The following is a 17,540-nucleotide window of genomic DNA, read 5'->3' as shown; positions in this document are numbered from 1 at the left end:
GTTCGCACAACTTTGATCAATACATCGCATTCATTTGGCACTTTTTGACATAATGAATTGATACATTGTGTCTGTTTGCAGATTTTTTTCAGGTGTGAAGAGGGACAGGAGGAGAGGGCGGAGAAGAACTTGGTGAAAAGTGTCAGGAAACGCATCAGCGACATGCACTACGAGGAGCGCCTCACTTGCATCATCAAGTACTACGCCACGCGACTTGGTCAGAAAGTCAGCAAGACACAGGCAAGACAGATGCCTCTGACCCGGGAATAGTACATTGAGGTAAATGAAGAAGAATAATACTAATTCGTTTTGAGATTAAGTAGCTTTCATTTGGTCGTCTTACATCTCAAATTCTTTATAACATGTAGATGGTTCCATGGTGGTGCGAGTCCTTTGCCGACTGCTGGGAGATGATCGTGGACAGGTGGTTCACAGAGGGTTATATCCAGGAACACGAAGCCCACCGGGAGCGGGCTTTGCAGGCGACAGGCCCCACACACCACCAAGGCAGCCGCAGCCTCGGCGCGTACAAGCAAGCTTGGGTACGTGAATTCATTTTTAGTATTCTGACGCTCCATTCTGCATGTTACTTCTAATCATCTTGTTGTCTTTCTCGCAGTCGGCGTCGCATGGTGGCCAGCCTTTGTCCACGTTCATGGCGTATGGACTGGCCCGCAAGGGAAAGGCGACTTCCACTGTCACCTTCAGCCCGGATGACCCACCCGAGTCGTACAGCAACCCGAGCGCCCACACCCGCATCAGCTCCTACGCGTCGGACGCAAGGTCGGTCCAGGGGCTAGACTAGGATCCGAGCACCGACGACATTGATGGCACGACTGTCATGAGGATCGGACAGGGCAAGAAGCATGGGCGGTACTGGCTTGGCGATGGCACCCTCGAGTCCGGCTCTGTTCCCTCCCTCTCCCAGATCCGAGCAAGTACCCCGAGCGGAGGCCCGGCCATACGCCAATGGCCGTCCCCTTCACAGCAGCGGGTCGACGCACTCCAGGTTAGTCCAGTTTAACTCTTCGTACATTGATCTTTACATAACTTAGTTACCTTTACATTACTAAAACATTCGATTGAAATGTTGCAAGCCGATAACGAAAGGATGGCTCAGGAGCTGCGGGACCTGGCGGCGAGGACCGAGGTGGCCGAGCAGGAAAGACAAGCCGAGCGGGCCGAGCGGGAGAGACAGGCCAAGCAGCTGGCGGAGATTACGATCTTCCTGCAGAACTTTGGGCAAGTGAACGGTGTACCTGTGCCGATGTTCGCTCCAGCGCCGCCGCCAGTTGTAGCTAGTCCAGTGAGTATGAATCCATATTGCTTCGACTAGTGCTTTCATTAGATGACCCACTGTAAGCGCCTGAATATCTTGTCCTTTATGCAGCCTCCGTCGGCGGGTTCGAATGACCCATCTCAGGCGCAAGCAGGCGGTGCCGAGTTTCCTTCACCAGGCACTCAGTTTCCTCCCCACCTTTAGTTTGTATCTCTTTTTCACCGCTTGATGGACATGTGATGCACTGTGATCCACTATCGACTTGTTTCGATGGTAATTGGACCTATTATGTTTGTGATGTCGTGTATGTGAGATATTGTATTCGCGATGTGATATATATGTGTGGTATTGAGTTTGTGATGAGATGGATGTGATATATATATGCTATATTGTCTGTTTGATGCTTCAGATGTGATATATATCTTTTATATGCTGTGTTTGTGATTATAGAATCAAAAAACAAAATAAAAAAATTAATTTTTGAGGCTTTGCCGGGTGCCCTGGCCCTGGCACTCGGCAAAGCTGGGAATTCTCTGAAAGGAATTCCCAGCTTTGCCGAGTGCCAGGGCCAGGGCACCCGGCAAAGTTTTTTCAAAAAAAAAAATTCTTTGCCGGGTGCCCCATGATCTGGCACCCGGCAAAGAAATTACGAAAAAAATAAAAAACTCTTTGCCGGGTGCCCCCGCGGCGCGACACCCGGCAAAGAAATTATTAAAAAAAATAAAAAATTCTTTGCCGGGTGCCTCCCGGCACGGCACCCGGCAAAGAAAATTTGAAAAAAAAATTAAAAAAATCTTTGTCGGGTGCCTCTGACATGGCACCCGGCAAAGCAAGGGATGACGGAGCCGGCGCCGTAACGACCACTTTTTTTTGCCGGGTGCCGGGTTTGCACTCGGCAAAGTCTTTGCCGAGTGCCCGATAAAAAGCACCCGGCAAAGAAATCTTTGCCGACTAATTTTTGGCCGGAGGCTCTTTGCCGAGTGCTGCACCCGGCAAAGGCTTTGCCGAGTGCAAAGTAGCCTTTGCCGGGTGCATTCGGCACCCGGCAAATCGCCTTAATCCAGTAGTGACCCCCTCCATTGCTTGTAGTAGCCATGGCACCTCCGAACCCATGCACAAAAACTCCCACTCCACCTGCTCACCCACGCATTGGGGTCATTGGACATGCTCTCCTCTCACACACTAGCCATTGTGTTAGCACCTCACCATCCCATGGCTACAACCCCGTCAGAGGGCATAGCAGCCCAATGATGATCAAAGAGACGAGGCTAGCCTCGAGAAGAATGGTGCCCTCTAGTCTAGAGGGAGGATGATGCCCCAAAGAAACTATCTAGCACCGGATCTAGATCCTCTGTTGGCGCTCCGCCTGCAGGCCTCGGATCTAGCGAGTCGCTCACCAAAGCTGTGCGGCCATGCCTCTAGCCACTGTATGTTGATGACGCGCAAGTAGCCACCAGCATGGAGCTCTCAGCCACCACCTCATGGAAGAAAGTTCCCTGCCACCATCCTTGCGGGTGCATGGCATTCGGTGGGGGAGAGGCAGGTTTAGCAAAGGGCGGGGTGTCACTCAGTGGTGTCTACCCGAGTTGCCCTAGTGGAGAACCGTTGGGGTCGAAAAGACCCACTATTCTTCATTTTACTTAGCTAATTTTATAAACTTATCATACTTATTAGTGTCCGATCTCATTGGAATACAAGGTTCTGAGTTTCATGACAACATGAGGTTAGCATACATTTACTTTTGAGATCAACCAACCCAAGCATCAAATAATCCGAAGCAATGGTAGTGACCAACACTTGTTTTATTTTGTTTTGGAAATGATGATCTACAATGTCACAAGTAAGAAGGGTGAGTGGTGTATAGAAGTTAGCCGGTAAGAGCAACTCCAACCACTTAAGTCACCGGAAAAAAAACTGATTTTGGGTGGACAGGGAGGAGGCTCCCATAAAACAACAACAAAAATAACCGCTCTGTTTTACGAATTGCCCAAAACTAACGCCATGTTGCATCAAAGATCTGTGCCCCTATTGGCTGTCCAACCAGCATTTTCCAACACGTTGCTTCGCAAAAATTGATTACATGTTCAAGTTCTCATGCCCTAGCCGGTCGCTGGCCACCTCTAGCCGATGCTTGGTTGTTGTTAGTAGCCTTCCCCGTTTGCCCACTGGCTTGACCCATGGTGTTGTTGCGGCCCATGGTAGTTAGCAGCCTATCCCAGCCGGCTCTTGCAGGCCCCAAGTGGCAATGGGCCGATTGGAGGTGGGTGGCCAGAGGTGGCTGAGGCCAACCAAAAAGACTTGACTACATAATGTGGTAGGTTCTGGGCACCAAAAATAGAGAATGCTCTTAGTGGAATCATTGTTTCATACAATACATTTTTGCAACCACCCAAACCCAAATTACACTTACATTCTTGCATGTGTTTGGAATGAGGCACTTGCTGACACAAATCCTACCAAAAAATATTGATTTGACTATGAAGTTGTGTATGTAAACAAACCACCGCCAATGCAAGTAGAAGCAACCTTCGAATGCCTGAGTTCCTAGTGTAGTCCCCGCACAATCTTACGATTGTGATCACAGTTAGGGTCTCTTTGGAACGCAAGATTCACATAGAATAGGAAAAATGAAATTAAATGCACGAATATATTGAAAATAATACATGAAACACAAGATCAAACGTTTGGATGGAGCGCAGGAAAAAACACAGTAATTCAATAAGAGAAAGTTTCCTTGAATTTTTGTGTATTGGTAGGACTACTCCAAAATTCCTATGAAACTGTTAGCAGTGGAACCAGATCGAGAGGGATTGGGGAAGGGATTGGAAGAGAATTGGGAAGGAGGAAGAAGAAGAACAGGGAAATTAGTACGGACGAGTGCTTAGATAGAACAGAATAGGTTTGTTACAAAATCGTTCCCCCCTTCCTCACGTCTCTCCCAGTGCCTTAGGTAGTTACAGAGGCCAGCGCCTCGCCAGCGCAGCCGCGCTCACTCACGCACCCAGGTCTTGGTGTCGAAACATGGATTCGGCTTCTTCATCCTTGTACCGCGCCTGGGGCCACCATCAGTCTCCTCATCGCCTTCCTCTGCTTCGGCAGTGCCTATTGCCGGATGGGCTACAGTACTAACAGAAACAAGCCGTTCTATAAGAATCTCACAAGATTTGTAGCAACCGAATTCTTTATTCCTAAAGTTTTTTATAGGATTTTTTTGTAGAATTTCTCTATTTTTCACTCATTCCAAAAGATGAAGCCCTGTTTGGTTCTCAAGAATTGAGAGAAATTGAAAAATAATCTAATAATGAAATGGGAAGCATTTTGTAGATATCTGTTTCAATTCACAGGATCCAAACATGTCCTATACTTGTGATCCATGCAATGAGGGTAACATCGCAAGCAGAGGATGCGGCCGCCCGTAGCCCTGAGCTGTGGCATTGCTCACGTGAAGCGTACGCAGCTAGCGTACCTCCGCAAGCAGCCCGTTCCGCCGTGCTCGCACAAGTAACCCGGCTGCCCGCGCGCGCCCATCGCGAGGCCTAAACAAAGCGCAGCCTAGTACGAATATTTCAGTAGCTCGTAAAAGCCACCTTTTCAATCAACAACAAAAGCCTAAACAAACAGCATGTTATTATTTTCAAATGTTGCAATGGTGGGCGGGAGATCACATTGCCTCCTCCATTATCCCACGCATCTGAAGACAGGTACTTACAACGTCGACAACACAAAATTTTCAGATAATGGAACGAGGGTCTAGCCTCTACTCACAACGACAACACATAATTAAGCAATATAATTAATCGGACGAATAACAACGATCCGGGTGATCACAGCGCGCGGCTAGGGGAACTGGACGGAGGAGGGGTAGTCGGTCATCGGCTTCCAGTCGGCCGGGATGACGTTGTTGGCCACCAGCGTCTTGCCGGAGTCGCTCCGAACGCGCAGCGAGAAGGGCGGCTGCAGCGGGCGCTTGGTGTCCAGGCGCCAGACGGCGCCCCACGACACGCGCATCGGCGTCCACACGCCCGTCGGCTTGCCGGTGGCCCTGTCGGTCTCCATCAGGTCCAGCTGCACCGCGGCGCCGTCCTTGCCCGCGTACTGCACCAGCACCGCGAAGTAGTTCGGGTTGGAGCCCACCTGGACGCGGAAGTTGACGTTCAGGCCATTGTAGTTGCAGGGCACCCGCCTGAACTGGATGTCGATGATGCCCGCGTGGCGGAGCTTGTCGTTGAGCCCGGTCTTGGCCATGGCGCCGAACGCCGTGCCGCTGAGGTCGAAGTGGTACTTGGACACCGGGTAGTAGTTCATGTCGGTGATGATCACACGCTTCGCTCTGCCGGAGCAAGCGTCGTGGGTGCTATTGAGGCACCGTATCTGATGGGTTTTCAACAACGTCGTCAGTATCGAGGATATTAAAGGGTTACTGCTACGGTTGACCTACTATCAAATTAACTGACCAGCAGGGGCGGATCTAGGGGGGGGGGGGGGGGGGGGGGCTCCCCCTATAGCTGATGCATCAATGGAAATATGGGGAGGATGAGGGAGAAGAAGAGGTGAAGGAAAGAATAAAATGAAGAGAGGAAAAAGAAGAGACCTTCAATTCTGTTCTGCATCCGCCACTGCTGACTAGGTTAGAGTAGTAACTGTGTCTAGATTAACTAGTAATTTATTTGTAGAGTACTCTACTACCTGGTAGCATGCGCCGCAGCCCTTGCCGTCCTTGAACAGGGGCTGGTTACCGCACGACGTCATGGACATGTACGGGTACTGGTTGGTGTTCTTGAACCCGCACGCGCCGCCTGCACAGATATGACACGACAACGTCAGACATGCACACGGGCATTGGTAGTAGCAACCACCGTGTGCGGGGACGCACGCACGTACCGTTGTCGTCAGGGCCGGCGCCGTTGGGCGCGCCGTACCAGGTGGCCTTGGCCGCCTGCCAGCCGCCGTTGGGGCTCGCCGCCTCGGCGTACATCGCGAGCACCACGAACAGTGCAGCGAGTGCAGCAACCTTTGAGGAGGAGATGGAGATCACGGCGGCGGCCATCTCAGCTCGATGGAACCAGCAGCTAGTCACTTATAATTTTCAAGATTAGCGAGTACTTGTACTTGGATGTTCGGTCGTCGGTGTTTTTGTTGGTCGACCGGAGGACGACACTGCCGGTGCATTTATAGGCAGGCGAAAGCCGGCCGGGTTGATCAAATTGGCATCAAGGGTCGCCGTTCGGCTCGTCGCGTACGACGGGCTTGCCGTGTTAGAGGTGCAAGGTCACATGACCACCAGGCGAAATGGAGTAGGCGGCTGGCGACCCTGCTGCCGGCGGTTGCAGAATGCGATCATGAATTGCAGCTCGTACCATTGGGAAGTGAAGCCCTGGCAATGATTGGTAAAATTAGAATCTTGGAGTTTGGTTCTCTGTATAATCAGTACGATTGCCGTGGCATGCTCGCATTTAGGTCCAGTTTAGTTTGCAAAAAATTTTGCAAAATTTTTTACATTCCCCGTCACATCGAATCTTTGGACGCATGCATGAAGCATTAAATATAAATAAAAAATAAAACTAATTACACAGTTTAGACGAAATCCACGAGACGAATTTTTAAGCCTAATTAGACTATGATTGGACACTATTTACCAAATAACAACGAAAATGCTACAGTGCCTATTTTGCCAAAAATTTTGGAACTAAACTAGGCCTTAGTTTTGAATAACTGCTACATGCTCGAATTTAGGTTTATACCTAAGTTAGAGCCACTGATGTGGTATTTTCAGCTAACTAAGTTTTTAATGTAGTCTACGTATTCGTTGACAATGAAGACAACATGTATTTCGGAATGAAAAATGCAAAGTATCCCTGTTTTTTCTCTTAAAATCAAACAAATTTGTACAGTTCTGTCGATGTTTGATTTTTTTATGCTGTATAAATTTGCATCGCGCAAAACCTCACCAGTGCCCTTTGGCTAAGGGCCTGTTCGGATTCACCCCTCTAAAATTTAGGCCTCTAAACTTTAGAGCTAGAGCTAAATTAAGTCTCTAAACAGGTGGTTTAGAATTAACTCTAAATTTTAGTCCACTTTACCATAGAGTTTTAGAGCTCAAAACTGAGCTAAAGCGCTCTAAAGTTTTAAGAGCTCTAAAGTTTAGAGGAGATAATTCAGACATGCCCTAAGTGTAGCAAACGTAGCCCGAGTAAGTCATGCTTCATGATTTTGATAATTGAGCGACGTAAGATATTATGTTTAACATGTTTCTCAATTATGTGATTTACAGGCCTCATCATAGATTCTAAGGATGCAATATGAAAAAATGACATTTGTAATGGCTTATATCCTTTGTCATTGGGTTGCTATATGTGCGTACCGCACATTGTGCCATTTCTAAAAAAGAAACTCATAGGCAATTTAGGCGTTAATATATCTTTTAGCCTAGGGTTATCCAGTGTTCAGATATTTTGGTGTTCACGAGAAAAATTTGATGCTTTTACTTTTGAGTATAAAAAATTGTAACCATTAGCGCAACAACTAGTTTTTGTCAATGAAGCTATTTATACCCCTTCCACGCCACTAGAATTTGCAATTTCTTCTTGTGCGGTGGGGTTGTCCGAGCATTCGTAACAAACACACGGAATAAATCCCTTGTGTTCTAAACTTATCTCGAAAAGATACACATGACTCGGAACTTGCACATGGAGCCTTGTGATTGCATTTGGTGAATGTGATTTCCAAGTGCTAAAGTGACCAAAACACTGAGTGCTGAAGTGACAAACTTAGCCGTTAATGAAACTGCCGTCAATATCTACCTTTTTGAGTGATGATTTCCCACCCCCGAGTAAACAGATCATGCACAGGGAATTCAGAATCCTCCGATCAAACAAACAAAAGGCACTCGGCGCATCTGAAATTTCCCAAATGAAGGCCTCCGACGGATGATTTTCCGTGTACGTGTGCTCAGAGAAGCTAATTACCGTGTGCTTTCAGCCGTACCCTGAGTGTTCATGGCACTAGGAGAACACCACCAATCTGGTAGTGCCGTGGTGCTATTTGAGGTTGGTACAGCTCCTATAAGAAGGCATATACATTTGAGAAGAAGCAAGATACCAAAGTGCTAAGAGTGATCATCGAGATGATTAGCACAAGTGTGAGTGAGTGGGTGAGGGATTAGTGTTATAGGTCTAGAAGAAAGTGAGCTCCAGTTGTTGATGGTTTAAGGAGTGAAGCCCATTTGTACGTGAGGTGCATTTGCTCCTTAGGGTTTTTGGCTCATCGGCATCTTCGACCCTCCGACTTGGTGTGGAGCAGAGACAGGGCTTTCTCTTAGGACGAGGAGAGCCCATCCTTAGTGAAGAAGCTCTATAATGAATACAACATCATGTTAACTGAAAGAGACTTCAAAATGACCAAAATTTATAGTAAGTTGCTCACTTGACTTCGACTAGAGTCTTTGTGGAACTTCAGCATGGACAGATGGTGGTGCATTTCCCACCAAAATACCATGGGATAGATCTTTATGCTAAGAGTTTGTGTCTCTTGATCATCACAAGTCTTGACCCATAGTGATCATTTCTCTTTAGCAAAGGATGACCTTATTAGTTATCAAAGAATTGAACAACTAGGATCCACTTAGTTATGATACCTAATTGACATTGTTAAAAAGGATCTAATGAATAATTTTGAGTTTAACATATCCTCTTAGCAAAAATATGTATATTCCTTGGTCCTCACTCATTGTGTGCTTTTACTTTTTCTAGAGTAGCTTGATATAGGTTAGTGATAGAATTGACTCTAGCTAGTTGCAAAACTTAGTGTTTTTTTTGCGAGCAAAACAAAAACTTAGTTTATAGGTGGGTGAAACACTAGATAAAACTTATCTGCACATTTAGATAGCGTTGATTAGATTTATCTTAGATCACCGTTGTACTTGGAACCTTGATTAGTGTTAACTCCAATTCACCCGGCCCCTCACTTTTGAGTCATACGGACATCCCGTTCATTTGTTTCACTAACAAAAGGGAGGTAGCGGGCACAAGCAATTTAAAAAACTGGACGGCCGGCGGACCGATTAAACGCTCTAGACGTTATTGAATCTTCGGATCATGGAAATCAATCATCACAGACGTATTATTATTCCTTTACGATTGTGCTACACATGCTATGGTTAGCTGCGTGCAACGAGCAGGCAGATGAAGTACGAACGGACGTACGATCCGCGCGCGCTGTGAAAACAGAACGGCGCGTCAAGGCTTGTCATCGACGTCTCGTACATCTGACACCTGAATTCTTTAAGCTAGTGGGTACTAAGAACGTCTAACGCTGCCTACGACTTAGAGCAGCCACGATGAATCCTAATGTCCTATGCACAAGCTATGATCGGTGGACTTCTTTATCACGCGAGAAAAGACTTGTATCAAATCAACTTGGGCAATTTTCTAAATTACTTTGCCAGGCATTTCAGATTCTAGTAGGGCTGACCAGATTAGGTGCGTCCATAGGATGAGTGTATGTAGCATATACTTATGCACTATTGTTTCGTAAAGATGAAAGGTTGGTCTGTTTGTAGCATCGCCGTGCAGCAAGGTAGCGTTCAGCGGAGCGGAGGACGCCGTTGTCCTTGTCCGTAGCCGCGCGCGGCCGGCGTCGCTCACGTGTAGCGTACGCGGCGGATAGCGTATAGCAGCAAGGGTGCGGCCCGTGCTGCTGTGTGCGTGCGTGCGCAAGCATAACAGGCGCCCCCCCCGCAAGTTTACCGGCCGCCCACGGTCGCGGAGACGCTTGAGGGGAGGCCGGGAGAGCGGCAAAATGAGGTCGGCCGCGCGCGCGCTAGTCAACGTAAAGGTGGGTGGGTTGCAACAGCACGAAAAGTCAATCTAATGACCACCTCCATTTTTTTTTTTAGATAAAGGATATTTCATACCCGGCTTCATCTACCTAGCGGTAGAATCAGACCAATTATTATAAGATTTTGGTTTATAATCAATATTCAAAGGATAATTCTTAGCACCTCACCGCCACAAACTAAGAAAACAACTCATAAAAGAAAGTCCAGACTAAGACAGATCAATAAACCTATTTGACAACCATCCATTGGACCCATAACTCGTGATTGCACAAACCTCACATAGTCACATGGTTTTGTTACAGGGTCAAATCATCTGAATCGTGGAATTGCAGCCAATAAGCTTACCACACATCTGTCTATGGTTTTTCAGCAAGCGGCTTTGCTGCAGCCCAGCTTGTTTTAGTAATGAGAACAGAGGTATTATGCTTATACTGTCAATGGCTTTACGGGACTCATGAAAAAGGGTCTAGTTGACGAAATGAATTTTAACTTACAAGTTCTGATACTTCATTGCCAGAATCTATGGCATATGAGTTGCGCATAGCTTTCAGCTAATTCATCACTGGATAGCCTTTTGCTAAGAACAGCGAAACATGTGCATCTTTCAATTTCTTGTATGTACAAGAAAGAAGGAATGATCAAATGTCAGTTCAATGTTAAATCCAATGTCGAGTCTGTGCAACAAAGTTTGCTTACTTCAGTACCTTACATGGTCCAAGTGTCCAACAAAGCTAATCCAGATAAGAAGCACATCACAAATAAAAGCTCTATATGTTCATGCATGTTACCCAAGAATTGGCACGAATCAGGTTGCAACAAACATGTATCTGGCAATTCATCAGTCCATAAACATTGAATTTCGTTTTGACAGCTGAACCACAATGAACCAAAGAACAATTTTTGGCCTTCAAATAATGAAATAAAGACTGAACAGCTAGATTTCTAGGATCATTAGGAGTACTGCAGACACACGTTGAAACGAACATGCCATACGAGCTTTGCTTCCAAGTACATTCATATATTGCAGTAAATAAGAGTAATCCAAAATGATTTCATCACAGCAGCTCCATGTATACATTTTTCACAAAACTCTTTTGGTTCCTCTCATTTTTTTTTTCTTAAGGGAAGGATTGAACAGCTTTTGGTTCTTAGTTATCTGCATTATGCACATATTTGGAAGTTTTCAACAATGTGAAATGTTACCTTTGTTGTAATGCATAGTTTTCAGTTAAGAAAGCCTTCGATTAGATCATGCACATTTCATTTTTTAAGTTCTGCGGTCAAGCTACAGTCCTAATATTCCAAAGAGCATAAACAAGCTTTAATGTACACAGCCATGAGGAACGAAAACAAAATACTTCTAGATTACGTACTAATGGATGAATATTAGCATACTGAATAAATTAAACCATAATTCCTATCTGCGAGACTTTCCACAGAATAAATAGACCCTTCCAATTCTGCAAACTGAATCTGAAAAGGTACGCGATTTCCTTGAGTTTACAAACCAAATCTGATTTGTTCAGAACTTGCCACTCTGAAATTTTAATCTGAAAATAAGTTGAATTTCAGTAAGAAAAAAAAACATGTTTGCACATTTTGACAACAGCACTGCATGTCCATTTGAGCCTATGAAACATTATTATGAATAGAAATTAAACAAGGAAGGAGGTACATAAAGCAAAAGAACAAAAGAATGCAGCAGGAGCAAGGAAGCATGCATGCTCTCAGCTGCTTGTCCTTCCTGCCTGGCCTCTACTAAATAAAGGAAAACAAGGGTATCTTTATTGAGCTCTTTCACATTCACAGGTGAATAAATTCATATGAACCAGCAATCCAGCATATCACCCATATATGAAATAACTGAAGAGCACGTTCATATTGGACACCTTGAAACACCAGATAATGGCAAGGGGAAACCCTCACACCTACTGTTATAAACAATTTTCCCCAGTAGTACAGTACACAGGTGCCGGGATCATAACAATATAAACAGCCAAAAGCTTTGATTCTCCAAGGCCGGTAACACAGTATATTTATCATACAACTTTGCTGTTGCAACAATAAAGCCCAAAGCAACAACCTTGTCAATAACAAAATTATATATATAAACTAAGAAAATTACAATATACCATCTTACTCTTCCTAATGGCACATACAGAACTGCCAAGCATCTGTGTATGGTTTTGGAACAAAAAGTTGAAAGGATCCAGCTGCAACTAACTTGATTGGATGGGAGAACGTATAATGTCCTATTGATCATTGTTCTGGTCAGATTGCGCTTGTGTATCCAATTTGTTTTCTTCAACTTGAGTTGTGCTTCCATCCTCATTGTCAGGAAAAAATTCTGATTGTAGAGAGGGCACAATCTTGTTAACTTGAAGCCATGTTGCTTCCCAGAAACTGTTTTCACTTGCACCTGTTTTTGACAGGATCCCACTCGCTTTCATCACCATCAGTATGTTCTTGACTAACTCTGGGATAGCCTCTTGTAGCTTCTCAGTCCTCCTCCCTCTCACTTTGACTTTCATGAACTTCTCTATCATGTCAAGGACCTCCAACCACAGCTTATCAAAACTGCCCTGTCCTGAGAGGTCTTTAAGTGACTGCAAGAACACCTTGCATAACAGTTTTACAGCATGCAAGAGAGACACCTCCATGTTTCTGAAATCCTTTGGTGAGTAGCTCTGAGCAATCTCCAACAGTTCGTCAAGCAACTGGAAAATAATGTCAAATGCCATCAACCATGTTGAAGACTTAACTGATATTCCATCAACTACCAAGCATCTGTGCAACGATAACAACGCATGGTTCCTCACTTCTTCCCTTTGATCCACGCACACCTTGCGTAGAGCCTGCACTAGCCGCAGCCACATCTCAGCAATTCCTTCCAATATTCTGTCTGCCTCTCCACCAGCTTCTCTAACCTCTCGTGACCATCGCAGAAGGCAGTTAACTGAGTCTGCCATTAGGTTCAAAGCATGGATAGATCTTTCTGCAGACCCAACCCGAGATTCTGCAAACTGCCTTGATGCCTCCACTGAAAGGATGAAGTGGGCAGGTGAGAGGTGCGCTCCTTCTGACATGATAAAAACCAGGGCTTCAAATCCTGCATCAGAAGCATCAGGATGGCGTGCCGTGATGCAGAGCAAGGAAATGATAGTCCGCCAACCCATCTGGGATTTGATATGGGTTGCATTGGCCTTGACAAGCCGTGTGACCTCCAAGGTAATGTTCTCACAGTAAGCATCAGCTACACGGGCATCAAGTTTTAAAATAAGCTGCAATGACCTCAGCAAATCATCTACCAAGTTCGCCTTATAGGGAAGCAACCTCTGACAGATGTGCAGGAGTCCAAAAACAGCCTTCTCCACTAGGTTGCAGGGCATCACCGTGGACTGGACAATATGGGTTATGTGCTCAAAAACATCCTGCCACAAAAGAACAATCCTGTCTCTGTTGTTTAATGTGACAATAATTAGAAGCTCTAAGCAGAAGACAGCTATGCCTTCATCATCAAGTGAGCTGGTGATTTTCTGAGGTCTGCCTGCTGCCTGAATGAGGGCTCTTGCCAAATTTGAGAGCGAATCAGCTTGCAAGAATTTGCTCTCAGTGAAGATGGTACCTATTTGGCACTTCTTTACAGTCTTTGAAGCATTCCTCTGAGCAGCAAGTTGCTCCTCAGTTGGTTGGGACCTTGGTTCCTCAGCATCTAAGTACAGTAGTTGGCTGAACCTCCCCATCAGTCCATAAGTTTTCCGAGGAGTGATAATTGGCAAAACTTGAGGAGCGGATGAAGTAAGTTTGCCGGGTAATGACTCTGAAGAGGATTCCTGATCATCAGCTGTATCGCCAGTGAGGCGACCAGGAAGAAGTCCTATCTTATGCAATCTTAAAATACAATCTATTATGTTCCGCCATCCGCTGCGTATGTGATCACCATAAGCAGTTGCTATAGTGAAAACAGCTTCTGTTGCCATTCTAGCCTTGGTATCCTCCCCGAAAGCTGTTACAGGATCATCAATGTAGGAAGTGTTCAACAAAGTGGTGAATTTAGATAGTGCCACAACAAGATCATTCAGAACATCATCAAGATGATAGAATGCAGCCAATTTCGCCACTGACAGAAAGCCATCAATGCACCCTGTAAGAACCTCTTCATGGCCATGCTCAACATTATCAAAAACCACAGAAACAGCAGCAACTGTTGGTCCGGCCATAACAGAAAACATGTCATGATCAAGAAAAGGGTAGGAGTCACAAGCAATGTACATTGATGTTCTCTTTGACCTCCACATTAGATCAACCCAGCGACTGAAAGACATCTCAGAACACCCAGCTCCCTTCTCAGGAATAGTTTTGATTTCATTCTGGCAAATAGAATAATAAAGCTCTGACAAGAATTCTCTTGGCAGATCATTTCCTCCATTTATACGGCGATTGTTCCTAATAAAGTCTTCCTCAGTCATCTTCTTCTTAACCCTTACATTGTGCTGATCAGTATTGAGCAAGATTACAGAATATGATAACACCAGAGCTGCATCTCTATTAACAAACATTTGTGGTGACTGTTCATAATATCGCTCAGAAAAGGCCTCAAGAATTCTCTGTATCTTCTGTGACTCACCAGGCAGCCGGAAAGTTTCCAAGAAGAGCCTTAAGGCAGCATCCAAATTCATATCCTTGAAGTCAAAGGTTCGAGCAAATTCATGAAGGACCTGAATAGAGAATTCATCGTGATTACCCAGGTACTCCCCAAGAAGATTCTTGTCCAACCCAGGTGTGTACCTAAAGAACAGAGCAACATTGTGTGGATCAAGTTTTTCAGGCAAAAGATGAACGCCTTGTAGGTACTCAAAACCCTTCCTTTTGTCCCTATTAAAATGTTCAACACCAACCATTAGCTTTCTCTTGATGCTTTTCTGCTGGTGGACAAATTTAACCCACTGATCAGGATCATTACTGCTCTCACACTTCAACTGCCAGAAAGGAAAATATTCACTTATTTCTGGCACTGTTTGCTCATGATGTTGAGGTGCATTATCAGTCCGCTGTGCCATTGCCTGAATGACAGCAACCAAACCATCCAAAGCAAGCACATTTAAAGCTGACAAAGGACTGTTCACAGGAAATGCGCTCTTAGACAGAAGGTTAGCTAACTCTTCAAAAATATTTGAGCACTGTAAATCACAGTCCATATTTGCATACATCTCAGCCATAAACTCTTTCTGCCGGCAAAAATCAATTAGAGCCTCAAGGGCAACTTCTTGCTGCTGATAACTTGCTCCATATCTACTCTGTGCTAATCTTAGGATAACACATGAGAAGAAAGCCTCTATTTGCAGCTTAAGTTCATGGCGCAGATGGTAAAAGAGAGTAAAAACAATGCTGCACACTGTCGACAGGATCAGGGGGCTCATTGACAAGCCAAAATGCATTAGATTGAGGAACAATTCATCCTGTACAAATGCTAAAAGTTTTTTATGTCTGTGTATAGACGAAGCCGACAACTCAATAGCCGAATTAATCAACCCCAGAGCAAAAAGCGGCACATCCTCATCAAAGTCAATTGGATTCATCTTTGGGTTCACCTCAATGTCTTCTGCTATGTTCAAGAGGGAGCACAAGAATTGCAATATCTCTACCATACAAGGAACCCCAAAGGGCTCCATCAAGTCTTTGTCTTGCACAACACCAGAACCATCTCCCACCTCATGGCCAGAGCTATTCAAACATACATAGTCACTCTTCCCGTTCTCTGTCTCCTCAGCACCCAAACATTGGTTCTTGCCACCAGCAACCTGCATAACAAATGCTACCAGCAAATTAATAAAATTCATTTAGTATAGGAAGATATGAGCCTTTCAAGTTCCTACTAACAAAAGCTTGGTTCCAAACTAACAAGAGCTGATCTTAGTGTCAGACTGTCAGTAATTGCAACGTGGTCATATTGTTCAAATGACAACAATTAGTTAAAACTAAGGACAAAAAAAACCTAGATCATTTCACTTGTTTACACTTCAGACCAATGTACATAAGCATAGTAGGAGAAAGTTGAGTTATTATGCTAAGCGAGGAATGGTATCGCAACATTTTCCATGTTCATCCACAGCAAAGTAATAGCGAGTATAACAATGCTCCATACCTGCTCCTCGGACAACACAGTGACATCAATGTCCGGCAGGCGGGCAAAGACAGTTCGTATAACCTCCTGCATTGTCTGGCGGGAGACACGCTGCAGTAGCTCCCCCTTGGTTCCAGCCTGCTGCACGACGCGGAAACATGTGTTGACGATCGTGCAGACGTGGTGGTTGGCAAGCGCCGGTGCTGCACGGCTGCGCACGCAGGCGAGCAGCACTTGCAGGACCCTTGCCAGGACGGCCTCCTCGGACGCCGGGTCGGTGACCTCAAAGCGGCAGGCCGTGACGGCGTCGACGACGGCGGCCATGGCCTCGGCGGCGCCTGGTGCGCCGGGCCCGACGAGGTCAAGGGTGAGGATCTTGTGCAACGACGAGAGCGCAGCGCCCGTGATGGGCGCCCCAGTCTCGTCGGAGCGGACGACATCGAGGAAGGGTCGGAGGTAGAGGAGCGGCTCGACGCCCGCCCAGCGACCGTGGCCCCACGCGGCAGCGCGGCGGCGGAGAGCCTTGAGCCCCGCGACGAGCGGGTGATCAAGGTGCTCGTCGTCGCCCGCGCCGCCGTCGCCGTCGCCGTAGCGGACGCCCGCCCAGCGGACGTTGCGGCGCATGACGGCGAGCACCGTGGCGGCCTCTGACGCCAGCACACACGCCATCGCCAGTCGCGGCGCCCCGTGATCGGATCCCGCCCCCGCGACGGCTCCGGATCCTGCGCCTGACGGCGATGCTGCCCTGAGCCCGCCCATGGATCCGAGCGAGCGCGCGGGGTCGGGGTGCAGCTACGACGGCGAGGGCATTTGGGAATTGAGATCTGAGAGAAGGGGCACGTTGAGATCTGGGTCTGCTGTGGTGTACTGCGAGCCAAGGGCTGGATCTGGAAGAACTCCTCCTAGTCAGTCGTGAGGGTTTCTTTATTTGCTTTTTTTCTTTTCCTTTTTACAATAAAAATACAGGTTTTGGGCGGGTTTTGTTTGGCCGAACATCCTTTTCCATCTTTTGATTGGAAATCTTGCTGTGAATTACATCTCAAACTTCACAAAGTTAGTATATGTAACCAACACTTTGTCCTCAATTTGACCAAAGGTCCTATTTAGATCCTTTAATGCTATTATATTAGTAGCAGTATCAAAAGGAAACTAACCAATAGTTTTTTTAATTAACAAAGCTACTGTATTAATTAATCTATTAGTTGAATCGTGTTTGGATCTTATATTTTTAGAGTTTCTCCCTCGATACAATGGATTTTTAGTTATTTTATTTAAGTAACCATTCTAAATTTAACCAAGTT

General features: G+C 45.9%; 2 protein-coding genes across 2 annotated transcripts; both read right to left on the bottom strand.

The window, feature by feature from the left end:
* Window positions 1-4,889: 4,889 nt before the first annotated feature.
* On the bottom strand, window positions 4,890-6,407 carry LOC136492962 (expansin-B6-like). Its single transcript, XM_066488987.1, has 3 exons — window positions 6,161-6,407; window positions 5,966-6,075; window positions 4,890-5,650 (listed from the first exon to the last, which is right to left on the bottom strand). The coding sequence occupies exons 1-3, from the start codon at window positions 6,324-6,326 to the stop codon at window positions 5,117-5,119; spliced, it is 810 nt and encodes a 269-aa protein (XP_066345084.1). The 5' UTR covers window positions 6,327-6,407; the 3' UTR covers window positions 4,890-5,116.
* Window positions 6,408-12,096: 5,689 nt separating this feature from the next.
* LOC136540492 (ARF guanine-nucleotide exchange factor GNOM-like) lies at window positions 12,097-17,148 on the bottom strand. The gene is made up of 2 exons (XM_066532504.1): window positions 16,261-17,148; window positions 12,097-15,916 (listed from the first exon to the last, which is right to left on the bottom strand). The coding sequence occupies exons 1-2, from the start codon at window positions 16,996-16,998 to the stop codon at window positions 12,368-12,370; spliced, it is 4,287 nt and encodes a 1,428-aa protein (XP_066388601.1). The 5' UTR covers window positions 16,999-17,148; the 3' UTR covers window positions 12,097-12,367.
* Between the last annotated feature and the right edge of the window lie 392 nt (window positions 17,149-17,540).

Source organism: Miscanthus floridulus, chromosome 1 (assembly GCF_019320115.1).
Source record: "Miscanthus floridulus cultivar M001 chromosome 1, ASM1932011v1, whole genome shotgun sequence".
In the NCBI taxonomy this organism is placed as follows: Eukaryota; Viridiplantae; Streptophyta; class Magnoliopsida; order Poales; family Poaceae; genus Miscanthus; species Miscanthus floridulus.
Note: the sequence above shows the minus strand (reverse complement) of the source record. Positions and strands in the feature narration are given on the sequence as shown.

Coding starts and splice junctions, on each gene's coding strand:
- LOC136540492 (XM_066532504.1), bottom strand. CDS start 16,998: ATGGGCGGGCTCAGGGCAGCATCGCCGTCAGGCGCAGGATCCGGAGCC. Junction 15,917..16,260: donor CTGTGTTGTCCGAGGAGCAG/GTATGGAGCATT, acceptor TTTGTTATGCAG/GTTGCTGGTGGCAAGAACCA.
- LOC136492962 (XM_066488987.1), bottom strand. CDS start 6,326: ATGGCCGCCGCCGTGATCTCCATCTCCTCCTCAAAGGTTGCTGCACTC. Junction 6,076..6,160: donor CGCCGGCCCTGACGACAACG/GTACGTGCGTGC, acceptor ATATCTGTGCAG/GCGGCGCGTGCGGGTTCAAG. Junction 5,651..5,965: donor GCTGCGGCGCATGCTACCAG/GTAGTAGAGTAC, acceptor AAAACCCATCAG/ATACGGTGCCTCAATAGCAC.